This window comes from Tympanuchus pallidicinctus, unplaced genomic scaffold, assembly GCF_026119805.1.
Source record: "Tympanuchus pallidicinctus isolate F22 unplaced genomic scaffold, pur_lepc_1.0 scaffold19, whole genome shotgun sequence".
NCBI lineage: Eukaryota > Metazoa > Chordata > Aves > Galliformes > Phasianidae > Tympanuchus > Tympanuchus pallidicinctus.
The window spans coordinates 3,354,048-3,371,060 of record NW_026294710.1 but is presented as its reverse complement, the minus strand read 5'-3'; the positions used below and the strand labels follow the sequence as shown (position 1 = coordinate 3,371,060).

General features: G+C 44.0%; 1 protein-coding gene across 2 annotated transcripts; it reads right to left on the bottom strand.

The window, feature by feature from the left end:
* Positions 1-1,256: 1,256 nt before the first annotated feature.
* Positions 1,257-16,147, bottom strand: SLC26A3 (solute carrier family 26 member 3). Of its 2 annotated transcripts, XM_052681113.1 has the most exons (21): positions 16,038-16,147; positions 12,538-12,733; positions 11,344-11,483; positions 11,130-11,240; positions 10,888-11,045; positions 10,140-10,304; positions 9,645-9,797; positions 9,185-9,267; positions 8,145-8,292; positions 7,908-8,021; positions 7,717-7,794; positions 7,288-7,383; positions 6,137-6,243; positions 5,918-5,987; positions 5,737-5,829; positions 5,071-5,166; positions 4,051-4,284; positions 3,265-3,319; positions 2,713-2,858; positions 2,364-2,426; positions 1,257-1,861 (listed from the first exon to the last, which is right to left on the bottom strand). In XM_052681113.1, the coding sequence occupies exons 2-21, from the start codon at positions 12,666-12,668 to the stop codon at positions 1,838-1,840; spliced, it is 2,265 nt and encodes a 754-aa protein (XP_052537073.1). In that variant the 5' UTR covers positions 12,669-12,733; positions 16,038-16,147; the 3' UTR covers positions 1,257-1,837. The 2 variants fall into 2 exon arrangements, with proteins under 2 accessions (XP_052537073.1, XP_052537072.1); XM_052681112.1 differs by lacking the exon at positions 1,257-1,861 and having other exon boundaries at positions 2,313-2,426.
* Between the last annotated feature and the right edge of the window lie 866 nt (positions 16,148-17,013).

Here is a 17,013-nt window from a genome sequence, read left to right as displayed (position 1 = left end):
TCTCTTCAATTGTCTCTAATTCTGCTTAAAGGATTGTCTGCACCCATGCATGATTTACAAATGCTCTCAATTATGTGGCCCTGCACTTTGGGGTTTGGTTTGGTTTTTTGAGAATGCTGTTAACATAAAGGTTGGTGCCTACATGTGTTATATGATGTTTTTCCTTTTAAGAAATGAAAATGAAATGCGGTATCTGTTCTAGATCCGATCCAAGAGAGTTAGATATCCATTCTGTATGGGGCTCCCCCCTTCTTTTCACTTATCGCTCTCTAAGGAGCACTGAACTCAGTTTGTTTAAAAATGAAGTGGAATTAACTTAGTTAATTAATTAGTTAGTTAATTAAATTAGTGTTCATTTCATATTGGAGTTTGCCCACACAATGGCTTCTGTGCTGGGAAAGGCCAGGCGCTTACAGGAGCCAGACTGAACAAATGCCTTCTCTCAGGATTGTATCTGAACACACCTCTCTCCTTACAGTGTTTCCTGCTCTGCTGAACTTGTGTCAGGTGCTGTGCTGCTTCTCTCTGGATGCACTGCGATGTTGTTGACACAAAAAAAAAATGTGCATATTTGCATAGAAAAATCCTACTGTGCCTTAGAAACTGGGAACTACAGTGGAATTGCCACTTAATATTAAATGTATAGAAAGTGAGTCTGAGCTTTCTGGCTGTGATTCTCCAAGTTCCAATGCTGTATGCACAGGATCGTGCAAAGCTATGAGTTTTTTTGTCTTGATTTCATTTCTAAAGAAGTGTTGGTGTCACACAATGTGTTCTACTCTACAGTGCTACAGACAATTCTTAGCCACTGCTAAGGCGTCTTTACATGGTAACAGTGCTTCCCCTGAGCATGCTGCTCAGGTGTGTTACTGTCTCATTCTGTCAGAAGACAAGCCCTGTTCTGACAGCCTATGTCTCTTTGAAGGCTGCATTGGAAAGGCAATTGAGTGACATTCTGACCTCAGTTTTCACAGTCCCCTCCTTCTGTATTCAAAGCCTCCTCACTTTCATATTATCTTCCTGTTGTATTTGGAGCTGCCTCTCTTTAATGTTACCTCCCAGCCAGTTTCATTGCAGATTTATTCATATAAGCCCAGATTTTGTATCTTCAAACCACTGTAAACTTTGTGCTACAGCAAGCGATCAGACTGATGATGAGCTGCCTTCCTGGGGTATTGAAAAATGCAGCCAGCAATGCAGAGTTACCATACATGAAGTTAAGTTCATAGCATCCCAAAGCAAATAGACGAGTTGCGTTTGGATCTGAATATGCTGTACATCTTTACTGAACTATCTTCATGTTTCCCAGTAGATACAGCTGTCACTGTGTACATACACTGTGTGTATCGTCGTGTGCTGAAAATAAGTTTAACAACTCCATTGAGCAGGTATTGTGTAAACTGTTGAGAAGACTATATACAAATTATACACAAGCTGAAGGTATGTGACTCCCAGCTACTTGACTATAAATTAAAGGATTTCAGATATTCATATGTTCTTTTGTAACTGTACAGGTTGTCTACAAAATGTCAGAATAACATGGGTATATGTACAAGTATATGCAAATAGGGCTAATGCTACTTGTGTGGGTAGGTTGTCAGCAAGGTATGAAATAGGAAATCCAGGTGATTTTAGCCTTTGTGTATGTACATAAATACATCTCTATATATACAGAGACACTAACAAAACCATTCCAAAATTTGGAACATAATCATTTGTAGTAAATCCTTAAGGTAGATGAAAACATCCATTGGTCTTCATGCTCATCACTGTGTGTGCCTTTACGTTCTGTAAGTGATGTTGTGTTGCTGGAGGATATTATATTTAAAAATTAAATCTAAAATTTTGTTTCCGCTGGAATCTGTAGGAAAAAAAAAAAAAAGGAAGTAATTGGCACCCTAGAAAGGGATATTCAAGGTAAGGAGTCACTGGTGAGTGGCATGTAAGCTCACTGCTCCAAAGCGTTTGTGCATGAGGTGTGCTGTTTGACATCTTTCGTACCTTGTCCCCACACAGCCCCAGTCTCCCCTCTGCCTGTGTCATTTGTAGGAATGGGACTAATGATGGATCTCTGCTATATGGGCAGTGCAACAAAGGCTCCATGGAAATCTGTGAAGGAAGCTTTCTCCCTGCAGTCTGCTCCTGCCAGCAGAGCCCTGCACTTCTTACTCGTGTAGCTCTTTGCCTCAAGTCAGCTCGCACCAATAAATCATCTGGGTGCTTTCTGCCCTGGGCTGACACAGGGGCTCAGCAATGAAGATGTGTTTGGGATCTGACCTTGCAATTCCTGCAAGCAGCTTTTGGTGACCACATTACCTATGCACCGGGGATTGGAGTGGCCCTGGGGGAGGCAGGAGGCTTACCGTGCTCTCCCGACTGCGCAGTCCATTGCTGGTAGTGATGACATAATCGTTGCTGCTCCGCTTCTGCAATGGACGCATGAGTTTGGGGTTAGGAAATGGATGCCCTTGGAGCCTCCTCCAAGGGAAACCCACAGCCAACCCATCTCTTGGGAGTTATTCACCCCTTTTTTTTTTTTTTTTTTTTTTTGGACTCTCCCAACTCGTTAGAGGCAGCAGGCAGCTGAATTTTGATCTTTTAACTTTCTGAATACGCACACAGCATAGTGTGTATGGCTGGATATAAAGAGTAATGTTGGGTGCCTATGGGTAAAGGCACTAAAGCAGAAAAAAATGAAAACTGTAGCATTACCTCAGCAAGCTTTAATTTTGGGGAGCTGGCTATATCCTTTTTCAGCAAAATGTGTAAAACTGCATCATGAATGGTGAGGAAGAACATGGATGGCTTGATCTCCTCATCAAAAAAAGCACATCTCTCCAGCTTCTCCAGGAAGCCCTCTGCAGGGGAACAAAATCCAAGGATAAAGTTTCCAGCAGAGGTCCTGACAGTGCTAAAAGAATAACGTATTCTTTGTGTGTCCACAGAGTAAACAGTGATATCAAATAAGATTTTGTTGACTAGAACAGTTTTGTTCTAGGCCCAGTTTTGTTGACTAGAACAGATGGGTTTCTCTGTGCCAATGTGGGAAGTGGGATGCCAGCCCCATTGGCACTGCCTTGCTTGGGGCAATGCAGATTGGAGCTGGAGAGTGCTGGGAGGTGAAGCTGTTATTACCCAGGATGGGGAGGTGGAGCTGGGGGATCTCCCAACTCTCAGGGAATGGGGAAAGCAGTGGGGTGAGGCAGGAAGAATTACTGGGAATGGGGCAGCCATGGAGAGGCTGATGGAAACGCAAGTACTCACCTGGTGCCCCTGCAATGTAAATGTCGATATCGATCCGGACAAACTCTTTCAAAGTCTGTTAAACCGGAAACAGGCATCATTTAGAAACTGATAATTCTGCTGATAACAGCCGCTAAGATTAGCCAGAGCAATTTACAATATTGATTGTATATTTAATAATGGCAAGCAGTTCTAATGTCGATCTTCAGTGCACCTGGAGGAAGAACAGATTCTCTACTGGCTGTGGACAGGAAGAAGTGGTCTCTGAAATGGGGCGGTATTAAATGCATTGCACCCATAGTAAAACAGATGATCTTTCATAAACTGTATGGCATTATATGAAACTGAGACTCCAAAAGTTTCTGAGGAAACTTTTCTAACTAGGAATTCAAGCAAAACTACTTTCCCCATTGTACTCTGTGAGCATTTAGTTCCCATGGAAATAGATTTGCCCATATAATGTGGATGTAACAGATAGCTAACCTTAACTATTGCTGTTGGGAAATGTCCTGAGCCTTGCTCAAGGCTGCCCTGGAAAGTGAGAGCAGGAACAGAAATAAAACTGTGGTATTCCAGCTCCCCACCCCATGTTTAAAGCCTATTTCATACATGTATTTCCATAAAAGTTTCCCAATGCTCTAAGAAGATTAATTGTTTAATCATTTTTTATGGAAAATATAGATCTGAATTCACATAAATTCAAAGGCTGCCACTGACTTTTCTGTCCATGTGGAAACACCTCTATGCAGCACACCACATTTGTATGTTTTTCTTTTGTGTGATCACTGTCTCATCAGATGGAACTACCTTTTGGAGGACTCTCATAGCAGAAAAATCAAGGAAGGACACTGCTGAGAAGTCCAGCACGATGCTGTGGATGTCGACCCGGGGCACAACGATGCCTGGGGGCAGCTCGGCATCCCAGTTGATCTGAATGGGCAAGTCTGCCATGTCAGTGGGCTGGTCCAGTTCCTCCATCCTGTTGTTGTCTAATTCATCATCCGACTCCTGCATATTGTGAGCCATGCATATCAAGCCTTTCTGTGACAGCAGAGGCAAGTGCCACAGTTAATGCTTCTGGGTTGGAAGAGCAAGGGTGATGTAGAATCATACAATCATTAAGGTTGGAAAAGACCACTAAGATCATCTAGACCAATTATCAACCCATCATCATCATACCAGTAACCCACGTCCCTCAATACCTGTGAGATGGAGCACCTGCACTTTACACTGGAAAAATTGCTTCTCATTTGGATGAGCAAAATGTTGACTTTTCTCTAACCAATCATTTAATCATCATCGGAATCCATTAATGATCATCTTTTCCAGAAGAATTTAATCTTCCCAGAAGTCAGTGGTTGGACACACTTTGATTCAGTAGTTTTGGAACAAGTCAACAAAAAGCACTTTTTGTCTGTGAGAGCGATTTAAAATCCTATTTTTGAAATTTCAGAATGGCTTGGGTTGGAAGCCCACCCAGCCCCAAACCCTGCCATGGACAGGGACACTTCTCCCCAGATCAGGTCCCAGGGCCCCATCCAACCCAGCCCTGAGTGCCTACAGGGATTGAAGCAACCACAGCTTTTCTGGGCAGCTGTGCCTGGGCCTCACTGCCCCTCTGAGTAAAGAATTCCTTCCTTATATCCAACCTAAATCTCATTTAGTTTAAAGCCATGTACTTAAAGCGACTGGCAATGGCATGTCCAGTCAAGACAGGAGACTGTGAGCCCCCCTTGCACCGTGAGCCAGGGAGCTGGCTGCTTAATTCCTAAGTTCCATGCCCTTCCTGCCCACCCTTCCCACTTCCACTGCAGTTGCCCTACATACAGGCGTCACTTGTAGCTCTCCTTTCTTCAGCATCTTTCTGATCTTTCTCAGAGCTTTGTTGCGTTTCCTCAGGACTCTGAGTGGGTTGAATCCAACCTGTAGAAGCAGCACTTTGAGTTCTTCAGGTAGAGCCAAAATATTCCAAGTACCTTCTCAAGTAATTGTGATGGTGAGGCTAGAAAGCACCCATAATCTCTTGGATAATGATGACACAAGCAAAAAATAAATGAACAAATACTCCTAGCCAAATGAATTATGATGCCTTAAAGGCTCAGACACAGAGTTTGTTTAGGAAAGGTATTGTTTTCTATTCCTGAACTACCTTGAAACTTCACTACCTTTAAACATTTCAGCAATGCCTTTTTGAGCTGTTTTTCTCCAATATCCTGCTGCCTTTTGTGCAGCCACTCACCAAGGTCTCTCCAGCCTTTCTCTGCTGCTACAGATGGTGCCGAAGAGTTGTTCAGCACCAGTCAGGGTGCTCTCCTCTCACAGTTGGATACATACATAGAGGACTACAGTCATAAAATGACATTTGAGTAATTCATGAAAAATATATCTTTATAGTAGGGCTGATCTGCATACCTACTAATTACGCAGAAATTGTATTCAGCCTTAATGTGTCGCACAATTCATCTGTTCATAATGACTGCCCCAGTCACTTACAGCAGAGATGAGTTTCTCTTTGAAGAACTCAATATTAGCAAAGAAGATAGGAGATGAGCATTTGAAGATCTTCACTCCCTCTGGCTCATAGATCTGTCATACAAAGCAAAAGCATTGGTCATGACATCTATTAACGAAACATGAATTCAGCAGATGACCAAAGGGAGGAGAGGTTCCTTACATCAGTGTAATCCTTCCTGTTTCTGTAGATGTTGCTCCTCCCAACGTTTGCCAAAGTAGTGCAGCTCGGACTGCAAATAAACACACACATCTATTTGCGCCCTGTGCTGAAACCTGAAGGGACAGCTGGGGTTGTCCTCAGTTTCCTGCATGGTTCTAGTAGGGTTAATGTAAGACAGGAGGTCCTGCAATGTTGTCATCACATCCAAGCAGTACTCACATCTGGGAGCGAATCACTACGGTCAGCAGTTCGAATGCCACAGCTGTTGCCAGCCCGATGTCCAGGCCTAGGAAAACGGCCGCCAAGAAGGTCACCACCCAGATTATCTGCAAAGAGTGCGTGGACATCAGCAGTTACATGAGGGAGTGGGACTCCAGCCACGAGCCCAGTATGGGAGCAGCTGCCTATGAGCTGTCTTCTCAGGTCTGGTCCAAGCTGTCCATATGCCTTTTCTTAAAAGCAATTTCATCTTTCATAGATTCTTGTAAAACAGGGCCAGACTCATCAATGATCACTGGGAAGTGCTTCTAGAGATGGCAATTTCTATACAGTATACAAGGATTAATGTCATAGAATTGTGAATCTTCCATAGATGGCTCATAAAATGTTCAATAAAAAATCCAGCAGAAAGGCAAGTTTACCAGGAAATTAGTATTCTGGTAAAATTGAGAGTTGTAAATATGCTTTGGACATCAAAACAGGCAAAATGAGCTGCTGAAAATGAACTTGATTGATAATCACACATGACTAAATAATACAGAGTATTTTAACTGTAGATCTCAAAGCACGCTTTCGCTTAGTGAAAGACTGTTTTGTAGCTGGGAAAACTGAGGCTTGAATTCATCCAGGAACTGAAGGAATTGGCAGATGAGAGAGGCAACAGACTGTATCTTCCGAGTGCAAGAGTTAGGAAGCCCTGATTTCCAGACATGAGCTCTTCTGCTGGGAGCAACTCCTTCATGCCATGGGCTGCTCTTGGGATTTACTAAGTAACTTCCACCTGTCCTACTGCAGGAGTGAACGAAAGGGGGAAAATGTCCTTGAAGCCAGTGCAGAAGATAGTTAGATGTTTCATGTAACTTCTTTCTATATTTGACTTTGTACATTGAACTCTATTTTAATATGTTACGATAAAGTGGATGAAAATGAGTGTCTCCAAGAGAGGTGAACAGAGCAAATGGGCTCAGAAAAGTGATATAAAATTGAAAACATGAGCAAGTGGAGCAAGATTAAAAAGGTGCGTACTGTTGTACTTCCCATGTAGAAAAGTAGGGCACGCGTGAAAATAAAGATAACCTTTAAACGTGTTTGCATAGTGAGTGACTTTTTGACATATCTTCATTCCTGAGTGCTTGAGGGACTCAACTTACACAGTCGTATTTGTCCTTCCTCCACAGGACGCCTACTTCTCTGAACTGCATGAGCATTCCCTTCAAGTTGCCAAGAGCCAAGGATGCAAGGACTGACTGTTGAGAATAGGAACACATGTACTCAATTTTGAAGCAAACAAAGCATACATTGAATGTTAAGTCTTAAGACATCATGTAATCAGAGCCAAAGTGCATCTGGAAGGCCAGGCAGCTGCCAGTGAGCAAACCCACTCAATTCTGGCACCTAAAAGCTGGTGCTAAAATGTTTGGTGTAGGGCACCCACTTTCCCTATGACCCATGTAGTGGGGTCATAATCTTGGAGAAAGAACCTAGTTTTGCAAAAATTCTATTTGTCTCCAACTGAAGTTCAGCAACACTCCAAGTGAGTCCTCCAGCTGGAGGAAGCACAGGGTAAAGCCAGCGAATACCTTTTGTAATGGTGCCAGAAGAAACCCAATGGCCAAGATGACAATCAGGACGATGATAGCAGAGATAATACCAGCAATCTGCATGAAAGAACAATTCCACCATGAATAAGTGCCTGAAGGCATTAGAGTCAGCAAGGAAGAAAGAGACCTTCCTTGTATTAAGTTACACCAGGGTCTGTTGTCTTCTATACCTGCGTTTTGCCTCCTGTGCTCTCCTGCACACCTGATCTTGACAAAGCTGTACTGGAGGCAAACCCTTTGAACGATCCACCTAATATATTACCCAGTCCAAAGGCGATTAGTTCCTGGAGTAAAAACAAAAAAGGCTGTTCTTAAAAGCAGTCCTGAAGGAATGCATTCAAGACAATGCATTCCTAAAATGACTTCTTTCCCATTAGCAAATGCACAGTGCTGTGTCTTTCCTCTACCTGGTTGCCATCTATTGGATAGTCGTGTTTGATGGAATACACTTTAGCCACAGAGAAAGCTACTGCAAATCCAACAATTGCAATGGAGATGCCATCACCAACACACTTTTGAATAATGCCTGCATCAGGTGCAACAGGAGCTTGGAATCTGAAAGACAAAAATCTCTGCTCTTAGAGGACATGTGTAAGGAGATGACCTGCCAAGCAGATGAGAAAGGCAGCAGTCCTGCTTACTCAGTTTAACTGCTTTGGTCTGACGTGTGATTGCAAATCTGAACCTGTAACACTTTGGGGAATCCTTGATCAGGATAGGGACTCTCCATCTGCACTCATCTCGGCTTATATCTCAGTGGTTCCCATTTAGTTGGCCAGGATCAGCCACATCTTATCTTGTCTAAAGAGCACACATGGTTCTGCCTTCCAATTATGCATAGATTTTAAAAATCTCTGTAATTCACTGAAGCATTTTAGGCAGCCAAACAAATGTGTACTGAGCCACGTTAGCCTCAGGCTATCTTCTATGTCCTTTATCTTTGCCATGTCCTTCTTCTTGGCTCACGGGCTTTTGCAGATCCTGGGGAGAATTTCTCAGGTTTGTTTGTTTGTTTTGGTTTCCAATGAACTGAAATCTGGAGAACAGAGAGTTTTGAGCAGGAATAGTTGTTTCTCTGCAAATTTCATCCACTAATACACAGGGGCTACAGGTGCAGAGTGCCCAGGTGAGTAAATGATTGCCCTCTTACCTCTCTACTTCAATGTGTGCTTATTAAGTCTTCATGCCAAGCTTCTGGTATGCCTGGATATATTCTGTATAATGGTTATACTATACATTTAGATAAATACTCCATATGTACAGTTGTGGAGTCACTAAGGTTGGAAAAGACCACCTAGTCCAGCTGTCATAGAGGAGTGGACATGGGGGCCTCGTGAGGATAAGAAGGTGAAGTAGGCAATTTTGGTCAATAAACTGAACCAATTTAGCACTGACAAACAGGAGAGAACATTTTGCTACACAGGCAAACTGTAAGCAAACCACTTACCCTTCTTCTAGTTTTCCCACAACAGCTACTTTAAATTTTGCTTCCAATTTAGCAAAATGGGAAACCAGTGCTGCTAAGACGGTCTGAAAGATTTAAAAAAACCTCCATTAGGAACATTCAAGTAAGTGGATGGAGAAACCACAAAGAAACATTTCCTCCCCTCTCCCACCTACACCCCAGCATCATCACCAGTGGCAGGACAGTGCCCCAGCTCTGTGCATTCATGATGTGTTCAGATGACTGAACCACTTTGTAGGATGGTTTCATGCTCATAAATCCCATGGAGAGTACCTCAGAACATCCTTCTGGCAGCAGAGAATAGCAGTGGGCTGTGAGGCTGCCCCATTGAGGTCCCCACCCACTGCAGCTCAGGGCAGCCTGGAGCACAATGCCAACCTCATAAAGCACTGCTCCCCACAGAGTGATGGAGCAGTCATGGAATCAGAGGAGAGGTCATTACCACAATGAGCTCGATGGGGATGGGGGCGGGTAGCTTTGCTTTGTAGCGATCATTTATCTCTTTCACCACAAACACAATGAACAAGACGAGAAGGGAGGTGACAAGGTCGGCGATGTTGGTGTCTGTGATCTGGCTGAACACGCTCTCCAGAGTCTGCAACATCAGTAAGAAACATGGTGCTGTTCAACTAACTGATCTGGCTGTAGGTATCCCTGTTCATTTGAGTGGAGTTGGACTAGATGGCTGTTAAATGTCCCTTCCAACTTTTATGATTTTAATGATAATTTTATGATTTTATGATGATTTTATGATTCTAAAAAGCTATCTAACTATCCCAGCAACATGATATCTGGTGAGAAATGTGAAGATCTGCCATATATTAATAGCCATCTCATATATTTCTCTTGGGTTTCTCCTTGGCTGCTGCTATGCCCAGCATGGTTAATGCAGACAGGTTTTCAGAGCAGTAGCAAATGCTGAAGAGTTTGCACTTACATAGATGATGCCGAATGGTTTATTAAATCCAGGGACAGGCAGCTGAAGCATGAACTTGAGCTGGGACACCAGAACATGGATGGCTGCAGCAGTTGTGAAGCCACTGATTAACGAGTGCGATAAGTAAATGACTATGAATCCAAACTGGAAAAGTCCCAGAAGCAACTGAAATGCAAATGACCACACTTCAGTGGGATTCACTCATGCTTTTAACCAATCTCTGCAATAAAAGGACCCATATTTAACAATAACATCTTCACCTAATCCCATACATTAGGGATTAAGGAAAATTATGTCATTGGAAACAACGATGAGTTTTAGAAACAGGGGACATATGACTGATAAAGGTAAAGGTTACAGCAGTTAGAACCTATTCTTTTTATTTCAAAACTAAGATACACCTTCTTTAGTCTTAGGTTTTCTGTAGTCATATTTTTACATTATGCCAGTGCTTCATGAACTATAAAAATTAGGAAGGGATTTTAGGAATTATGTATTAGGAAGAAAGAAGGAACTGCTTCATTTTTTTCTGATAAGACAAGTCAAAATCCTTCATTCTTACAACATTATTTTAAGGCCAGTCACCATCCAGCTATTCATATCAGTGAATGTACATATGCAGGTACACACACATATATTGGGCAGTATGTATAATGGGTGATCCTGTGTGGAGCCAGGAGTTGGATTTGGTGATCCTTACGGGTCCCTTTCAACCTGGGATATTCTATGATTCCATTTAATTACCAACCTGAAAAATCCCGGATAGAAAGGTGACAGATGCAGCTACCATCACCCTCTGTTCATCTATAGCTGACGTGTTGGTGGCAGTGCCATTTCCAGCAGCATCATCGGGGACCAGCCTGGTGACAACGCCTCCCACCATCAGGCTCAGGACGGGAAAGGGACCTGCACACAGGGCATCATCAGACCCACAGGGGAAAACTGCACGTGGTCATTTGTGATGAGGGTGATCAGAGTGCCTGCACTTACCCACTGAGATATGTCTGGATGTACCAAAGATAAAATAGACCAGGACTGGGAAAAACACTGTATAGAGTCCATAACCAGGAGGGACATTCGCCAGCAAAGCAAATGCGAGACCTACAGGGGCAGAGACAGCAGGATGGCAAGGTGTGTGAGGGGACGGACCAGCAGCCTCCCTCCTGGGCCATGGGCCGTGTCAAAGCAGAGCTACTGGAGCTACCTTGTAGCACTGCCACCAAACCCGTGTTGATGCCAGAGACGATGTCGCTCAGGATCCACTCCCTGAAGCGGTATGCGGGCAGCCACGAGACGACAGGAAACATACGCAGGGCAACCCTTTTGATCCTTTGTGGGGAACAACTGTAAAGACACAAGAGGATACAGCTCTGCCAGCGGAATGTCTCCGTTGGGTCTCAGCATGTCAGGACGCGCTGCCTGTATTCGTAGAATCATGGCTTAGGTTGGAAGGGACCTTGAAGATTGCTGAATCCAACCCTCTGTCACGGGCAGGGTATTCAGAGGGAAAATGAGGGGGTAGGATTGAAGTCAGCTGCCAGAGACCACACACAATCCTGAGCAACCTGTGATGCTAGCTGGGCTTGTAATGGGATGTGATGACCTATAGGGTCCCTCCAGCCCCACTGGGGTGAGGCTGTGCACCAGGTGCCCACAAGAAGACAAGCTGCCTGGGATACAACTGCAGGAAGACTTAAAGCCAACAGCAGCTGAAATTCTTTTGGAAAACTGTCACGGAGTTGACCAATCAATCTATGTCCGTGACAGGGGCGACAGGCCTCTGCCCTCCCCCCCCACCCCAGTCCCACAAAAATGGGAAGGAAGGAAGGGAGGAAAAGAGCAGCGGCAACAATCTATGGAGGAAAACTTATTTTACTATAATATCGGAATACAAGATAACACAATATATACAATTTAATTGCAATTGAGATTAATAAATCAGACAAGATGAGAGAGAGAGAGTTCCTGGGACAGATTCAAACCTGAAAAGCTTGGAATGGCTAGGAAAGCACCTCCAGCACCCACTGCAAGGCAGCAAGAGAGCGCCCCCCCCCACCCGGAAGGGCCAGATCCCGTGACTGCTGTAATGTACAGGGATAGGTAGCTGGGATTGGGGCAGTGACACTTTAATGCCCTGTACACTACATGATGTTTTGATGTGGAATAGTGAAACCAAACAAAAACAAAAGCAAAAACAAAACATAGAACCATGACATTCCACCCCTTATTCTACATCGTTACATCATGCTTAAAACAAACAACAAAAAACACTGAAATTCTCTAGAAAAATGAGTTTTCATTGGCTTTGTGGCATCTGAGATGAACGTTGTCAGAATGCATGCTATCTGCTACGTGCATTCCAGGTTGTTTCTTAGATCCTTGTTGGGGATCTTCTTACCGAAAATATAGTTTCAAGTGATCCCAGAAGTTTTTATGGTATCTGTGCAATTTCTCATGCTCTTCATCAAATGAATTCTCTGAGTACACTCGTCTTGCAACAACATAGTGGTTGCCCACAGGTTCAACCATTTCTCTTCAAAGAATGAGGAAGGTGACTGCTGTGTGCTACTCTTTGTTTTTGGTCAATTAAAAACCTGGAAAAAAAGCACAAGATTAGCTCTGTGTGTACTAGGAGGTGAGTAGCCATGGCATGGATGACTGAACTCCTAACTGAGTGTTCCCACGTTTGAAGATCAAAAAACAGATGGCTGATAGACACCTGCTTCATTTTGCCAAGATGACCTCTTGTCCCTCTCCTCCCACTGCTGAGCAGTGTTCCACTGGAGCATGAAGCATTTCTTTCTGAAGATGCAGCCAACAAGCGGGCTGGATGGATTTTGAGATTATTTATCCATGAGTCAGATGTCTGCCACCGATGACTCTCACTCAAGAGGACTGATTTTTTAAGGAACAAAGAAGCAAATGCTCAATGGTTTCACTTTGAGGTATGGGGAGAAGCAATGAGCCCAGCCAGGAAGGCTGCGAGCTGGAAGCCTTCAAAAACCAAGGGGAAAAGGCAGAGCCTGAAAAACCAAGGGGAAAAGGCAGAGCCTGGACATGGCTCAGCCATCTTCTCCTGCACTCAGAGTTAGGGCTTGGACCACGAGGAACTCAGTAGTAAAAATCATGGTATTGTTGCACTTGCAGTTCTCTGTAAGTTTTGTTTCCATAGGTAGACTGGACTGCTTCTCCTCTGTTGACCCTGGGCACCCTGCTCTGGGTGTCCCAACTGGGGCAGGGGTTGGGCCAGAGGGACCCAGAGGGCCCTATCAGACTCTGTGCAGGTGCCTTCACAGCATCCTGTGCTTCTGCTTCATGCTCACAAACAGCTGTTGCAATGTCATACCTAACTATTACCTTCTGCTTTGTTCCAGCTCACTTCAGTGTGTTTGTGCTCCAGGAAGGACTTCTGACTACTGTGTTGCACATGCAGGGATGGGAGGCCGGCTGCAGTTGGTACCGCTGGATTTTTCAGCAATTAGTTGGTTCTGTCACTGTGCTGTCCACAGTGCTCAGTTATATTTCCCTCAATGCCTCATGTTCTTCTCATGTTAAAGTTACCTGAAAATATTTATCTCCACCGTAGTCGCCATTGAGATATTTAATGCAGTACCAGTCCTAGTCAGGAACAACATGACTTGCTCTTGGCCATCTCATGACACTGACAACAGAGCATTTCTGTTTTCTCTCCCCTATCACAAATGCTCCATCTTGCCTTGCCACTTGCTGATAGCCTCAAATGGGGCACCCTTTCCTCACTCAGATGTGGCGACTAAATTGTGCTGACACAGCCCATGTGCATGTCTAACTTCTGCTTCTGTGGACCCAATGTTTGGAACACACAAGCAAGTAGCACAAGGTGGTGTGAGTTGCTATGAACAGGTGGAAAACTGTTTATCTGTGACAGTTTTTGCATTAAAATGTGAATCCCACCCTGAAGCTCCCTGCTTTCCTTGAGCTCAGGGCCTGTCACTGTCCTACCTCAGGAAAATTCAGTTTTGGTTTTTTCTTAGATTATTCTGAGGAAATTCGTGAATATTAAGAAGCCCAAATAATGTCTTATACGTCCTGCTTTTTGTGGATATTCCAAAAAGATTCCATATTTAAGCAATGAGTTTAACATGTTTACCATCTGCCTTTTAAAACTGGCCATCATCATTTACCTGCCTTTTAAAACTGGCCAGAGAAATCACATCCTGATCCTGTAGCTGTGTATTATCAACCTTCCCTCTGCTTGGTGCCAAAACCAGAGGCAGATGACACTGAAATGAAAAACTTGCTTCATTTTGTTCTTTCTCTGGTAAGCCTCGATGTACATAGGTTTTCAGGAAGAAGTTTCATCAGTCAAAGACTGTAGAATTGCTCTGTTTCCCAGGCTGTGTACCAGTCCTTTAGACCTCACATCACTGAGAGGAACTTGCAGAGCAGTTTTGTTCATTACATTGTAGGGTATAAGATGTACTATTTGTACTCTTTGAAATGTTTATAAGCCATAAAAATAAAAGAAATGTGTGAGTTACTCTTTCATTTCAGATTTTGCCCAGTTCAGCAGCTGCTTTAACTTTCATGAATGCTTTGGTTGTCACCCTGCCCTTTGCCCAGCCTTAATTCCTTCCTCACACCAAACCTTTTTCCCCAAACATCCTTTGTTTTATCAATACTTGTCCTGTTGAAGGTGTAAGTATTTTGTATGTCTTTTTTTCTCTCCTGATAGAAACCCTAGTTTAGTGACCTTCCTGCTGCCTAGCTTTGGGTGGTTGGCTGAGCCCTGCAAAAGGATTCCTGGATCATTGCCTGGAGGGTCTCATCAGAAGGATTTGGACATGGGTCTGCCTTGGAGATTGTAATGCCATTTGGTATTCTCCACATTGAATTCAGCAAGCCAGAGAGTACCCAAAGTAGGCTGGGCAGTGCCTTCCACCTGTTTGTAGGCAGGACAGGTGAGACCTCGGGCAGCCACCCTGCTGTGGCTCTGTGATCAGTGCTGCTGGCTGCCTTCCAGATGTTCTCATCTTCTTCCCTTTTTCCTTGGGCTGCCAAAGCTATCAGCTGCCGTAACTTCAGTCTGTATTGCTTTCCTCTTGCTCATTCTCATTTTCTTCACAACTACATTCAGAAAGATATTGCCCTTCATAAGGGCAGTGTTATGGCTGTCTTTACCATTATTTGAGATGTTTTTGAGATATCACAGATACCGCGGCAAGTAGCAGCGTAGTGAAGGATCCCATTCTCTGCAAATCCCCTAAAGGAGAGGTGTGTGCTGCCTTTCTGGAGTGTTCTCATCATTACGCCCTTGGACTTGTTTGGGAGATGCCCATCAGTGCAGTTCTGATGACTTGTGTAGAGTGCCCATCCACCCACAGGGAGAAGGGGCACACACCAATCTCACACTGCACAGCTATCGGACTAACAACTTGCACTCCCTTCTGACCAAGACTAGATCTGAATGCAAACCCAAAAGTAAGGTTTTAGTTCAGCTGTATTCCATACAGCCTCCTATCCCACGCTCACTGCTGGCGTTACCATTTCTCTTGCTAAGAAGTCCAGCTCCCCTGCTGAACTCCTGCATTTGTGAACCATTGGAAACGCATGTTCCGATGTCATATTGCTGAGACATGCTTTCTCCCTTTTACCAATTTATCCTAAGTATTGACTAAGTAGCACTCAAAAAACTTCAACAGAATAATTAAATATTAACATTTTTTCCCCACTTTTCAGTCTGCGTATACACACTTATAACTTCTATTTCTCCACAATATAAACATTTGAAAAATACAAACAAATTCCACAAGGGAATCTCTCACATTTTACAAAAAATACACAATATGTCTAGAAGCATTTTGTTTACAAACGTTACTTCACATATCCCATATCCTGATTGGCAAGCCAAAATCTTACCTGATGTGTTCACTATGAAGCTCTTCAGAAGAAACCACACAGTGTACAGAAAATGATATCCTTGAATTGTTCAGAGGCAGCCCAGGTATCTTGTGCTGCTCTTCATTTCAGAGCCTCCCTAAATACCAGCAGCACTTTAATAACTAACTTCGGTTAACTTTTACAAGAAAAGTAAGATTTCACTGTGGCCTTGACCATTGAGTCTACTCTCAGGAGGGATGATAAGAGTCATTTCTTAAAGTTCTCTGGGATATTGCTTAACTTTGTTTGGAGAACTGCTTCTGATTGGACTGCAGAGATTAATGTAGGAAAATAGAGATGAGTAAGAAGGAGTCTGTTGCAATCCTCTGCTGTGCATCTGCCAGGGTTCTGTTGGGCATAGTGGGAGGTGCTGACCAGAGCCTAGATATCGGAGCCCCTTCATTTCTGGAAGACCATAACCTGTGGTATGGGAGTGGGGCTGCTGGGTGGCAGCTCTGGCCAATGTATGCCCCTGTGAGCTCTCCTCCCAGGCATCTTGAAGGGATTCAGCACTGTCTTTCCAGGAACAATTGTGGAATATTCAGATCATTTTCCAGAATAGCCTTGGCAGGGATTTCCAGGGGACAGCTGTGAGTGCTGGATCTGGTGGCTGTGGCATCCTCTGACGTGAGCACGTGTAGGAGGGCTGGGCTGGGCTGGGCTGGGCTGCTTCTCTCCTTTCACTGCCTACGGAGGAACTGAGGCCCCTGAGGCCAAGAAAGCACTTTGCTAGCATTTGCAAGCACTCCTCTAAGATACCTAAAACCTCTTAAGGAGACAGAGGGCTAGAATAACATCCTGATGCCTCAGCATGCAACTCCAGCAGCAGGTGCCTGAGTTCAGGACATCAGCAAACCCTGATGCTGATGTCTGTGCTGATGTGCTGAGCATACCTTAGCATCTAAGTTTCTCGGTGAAAACTGTCCTCAGGTCATGCCACCACAAACTCTTCACT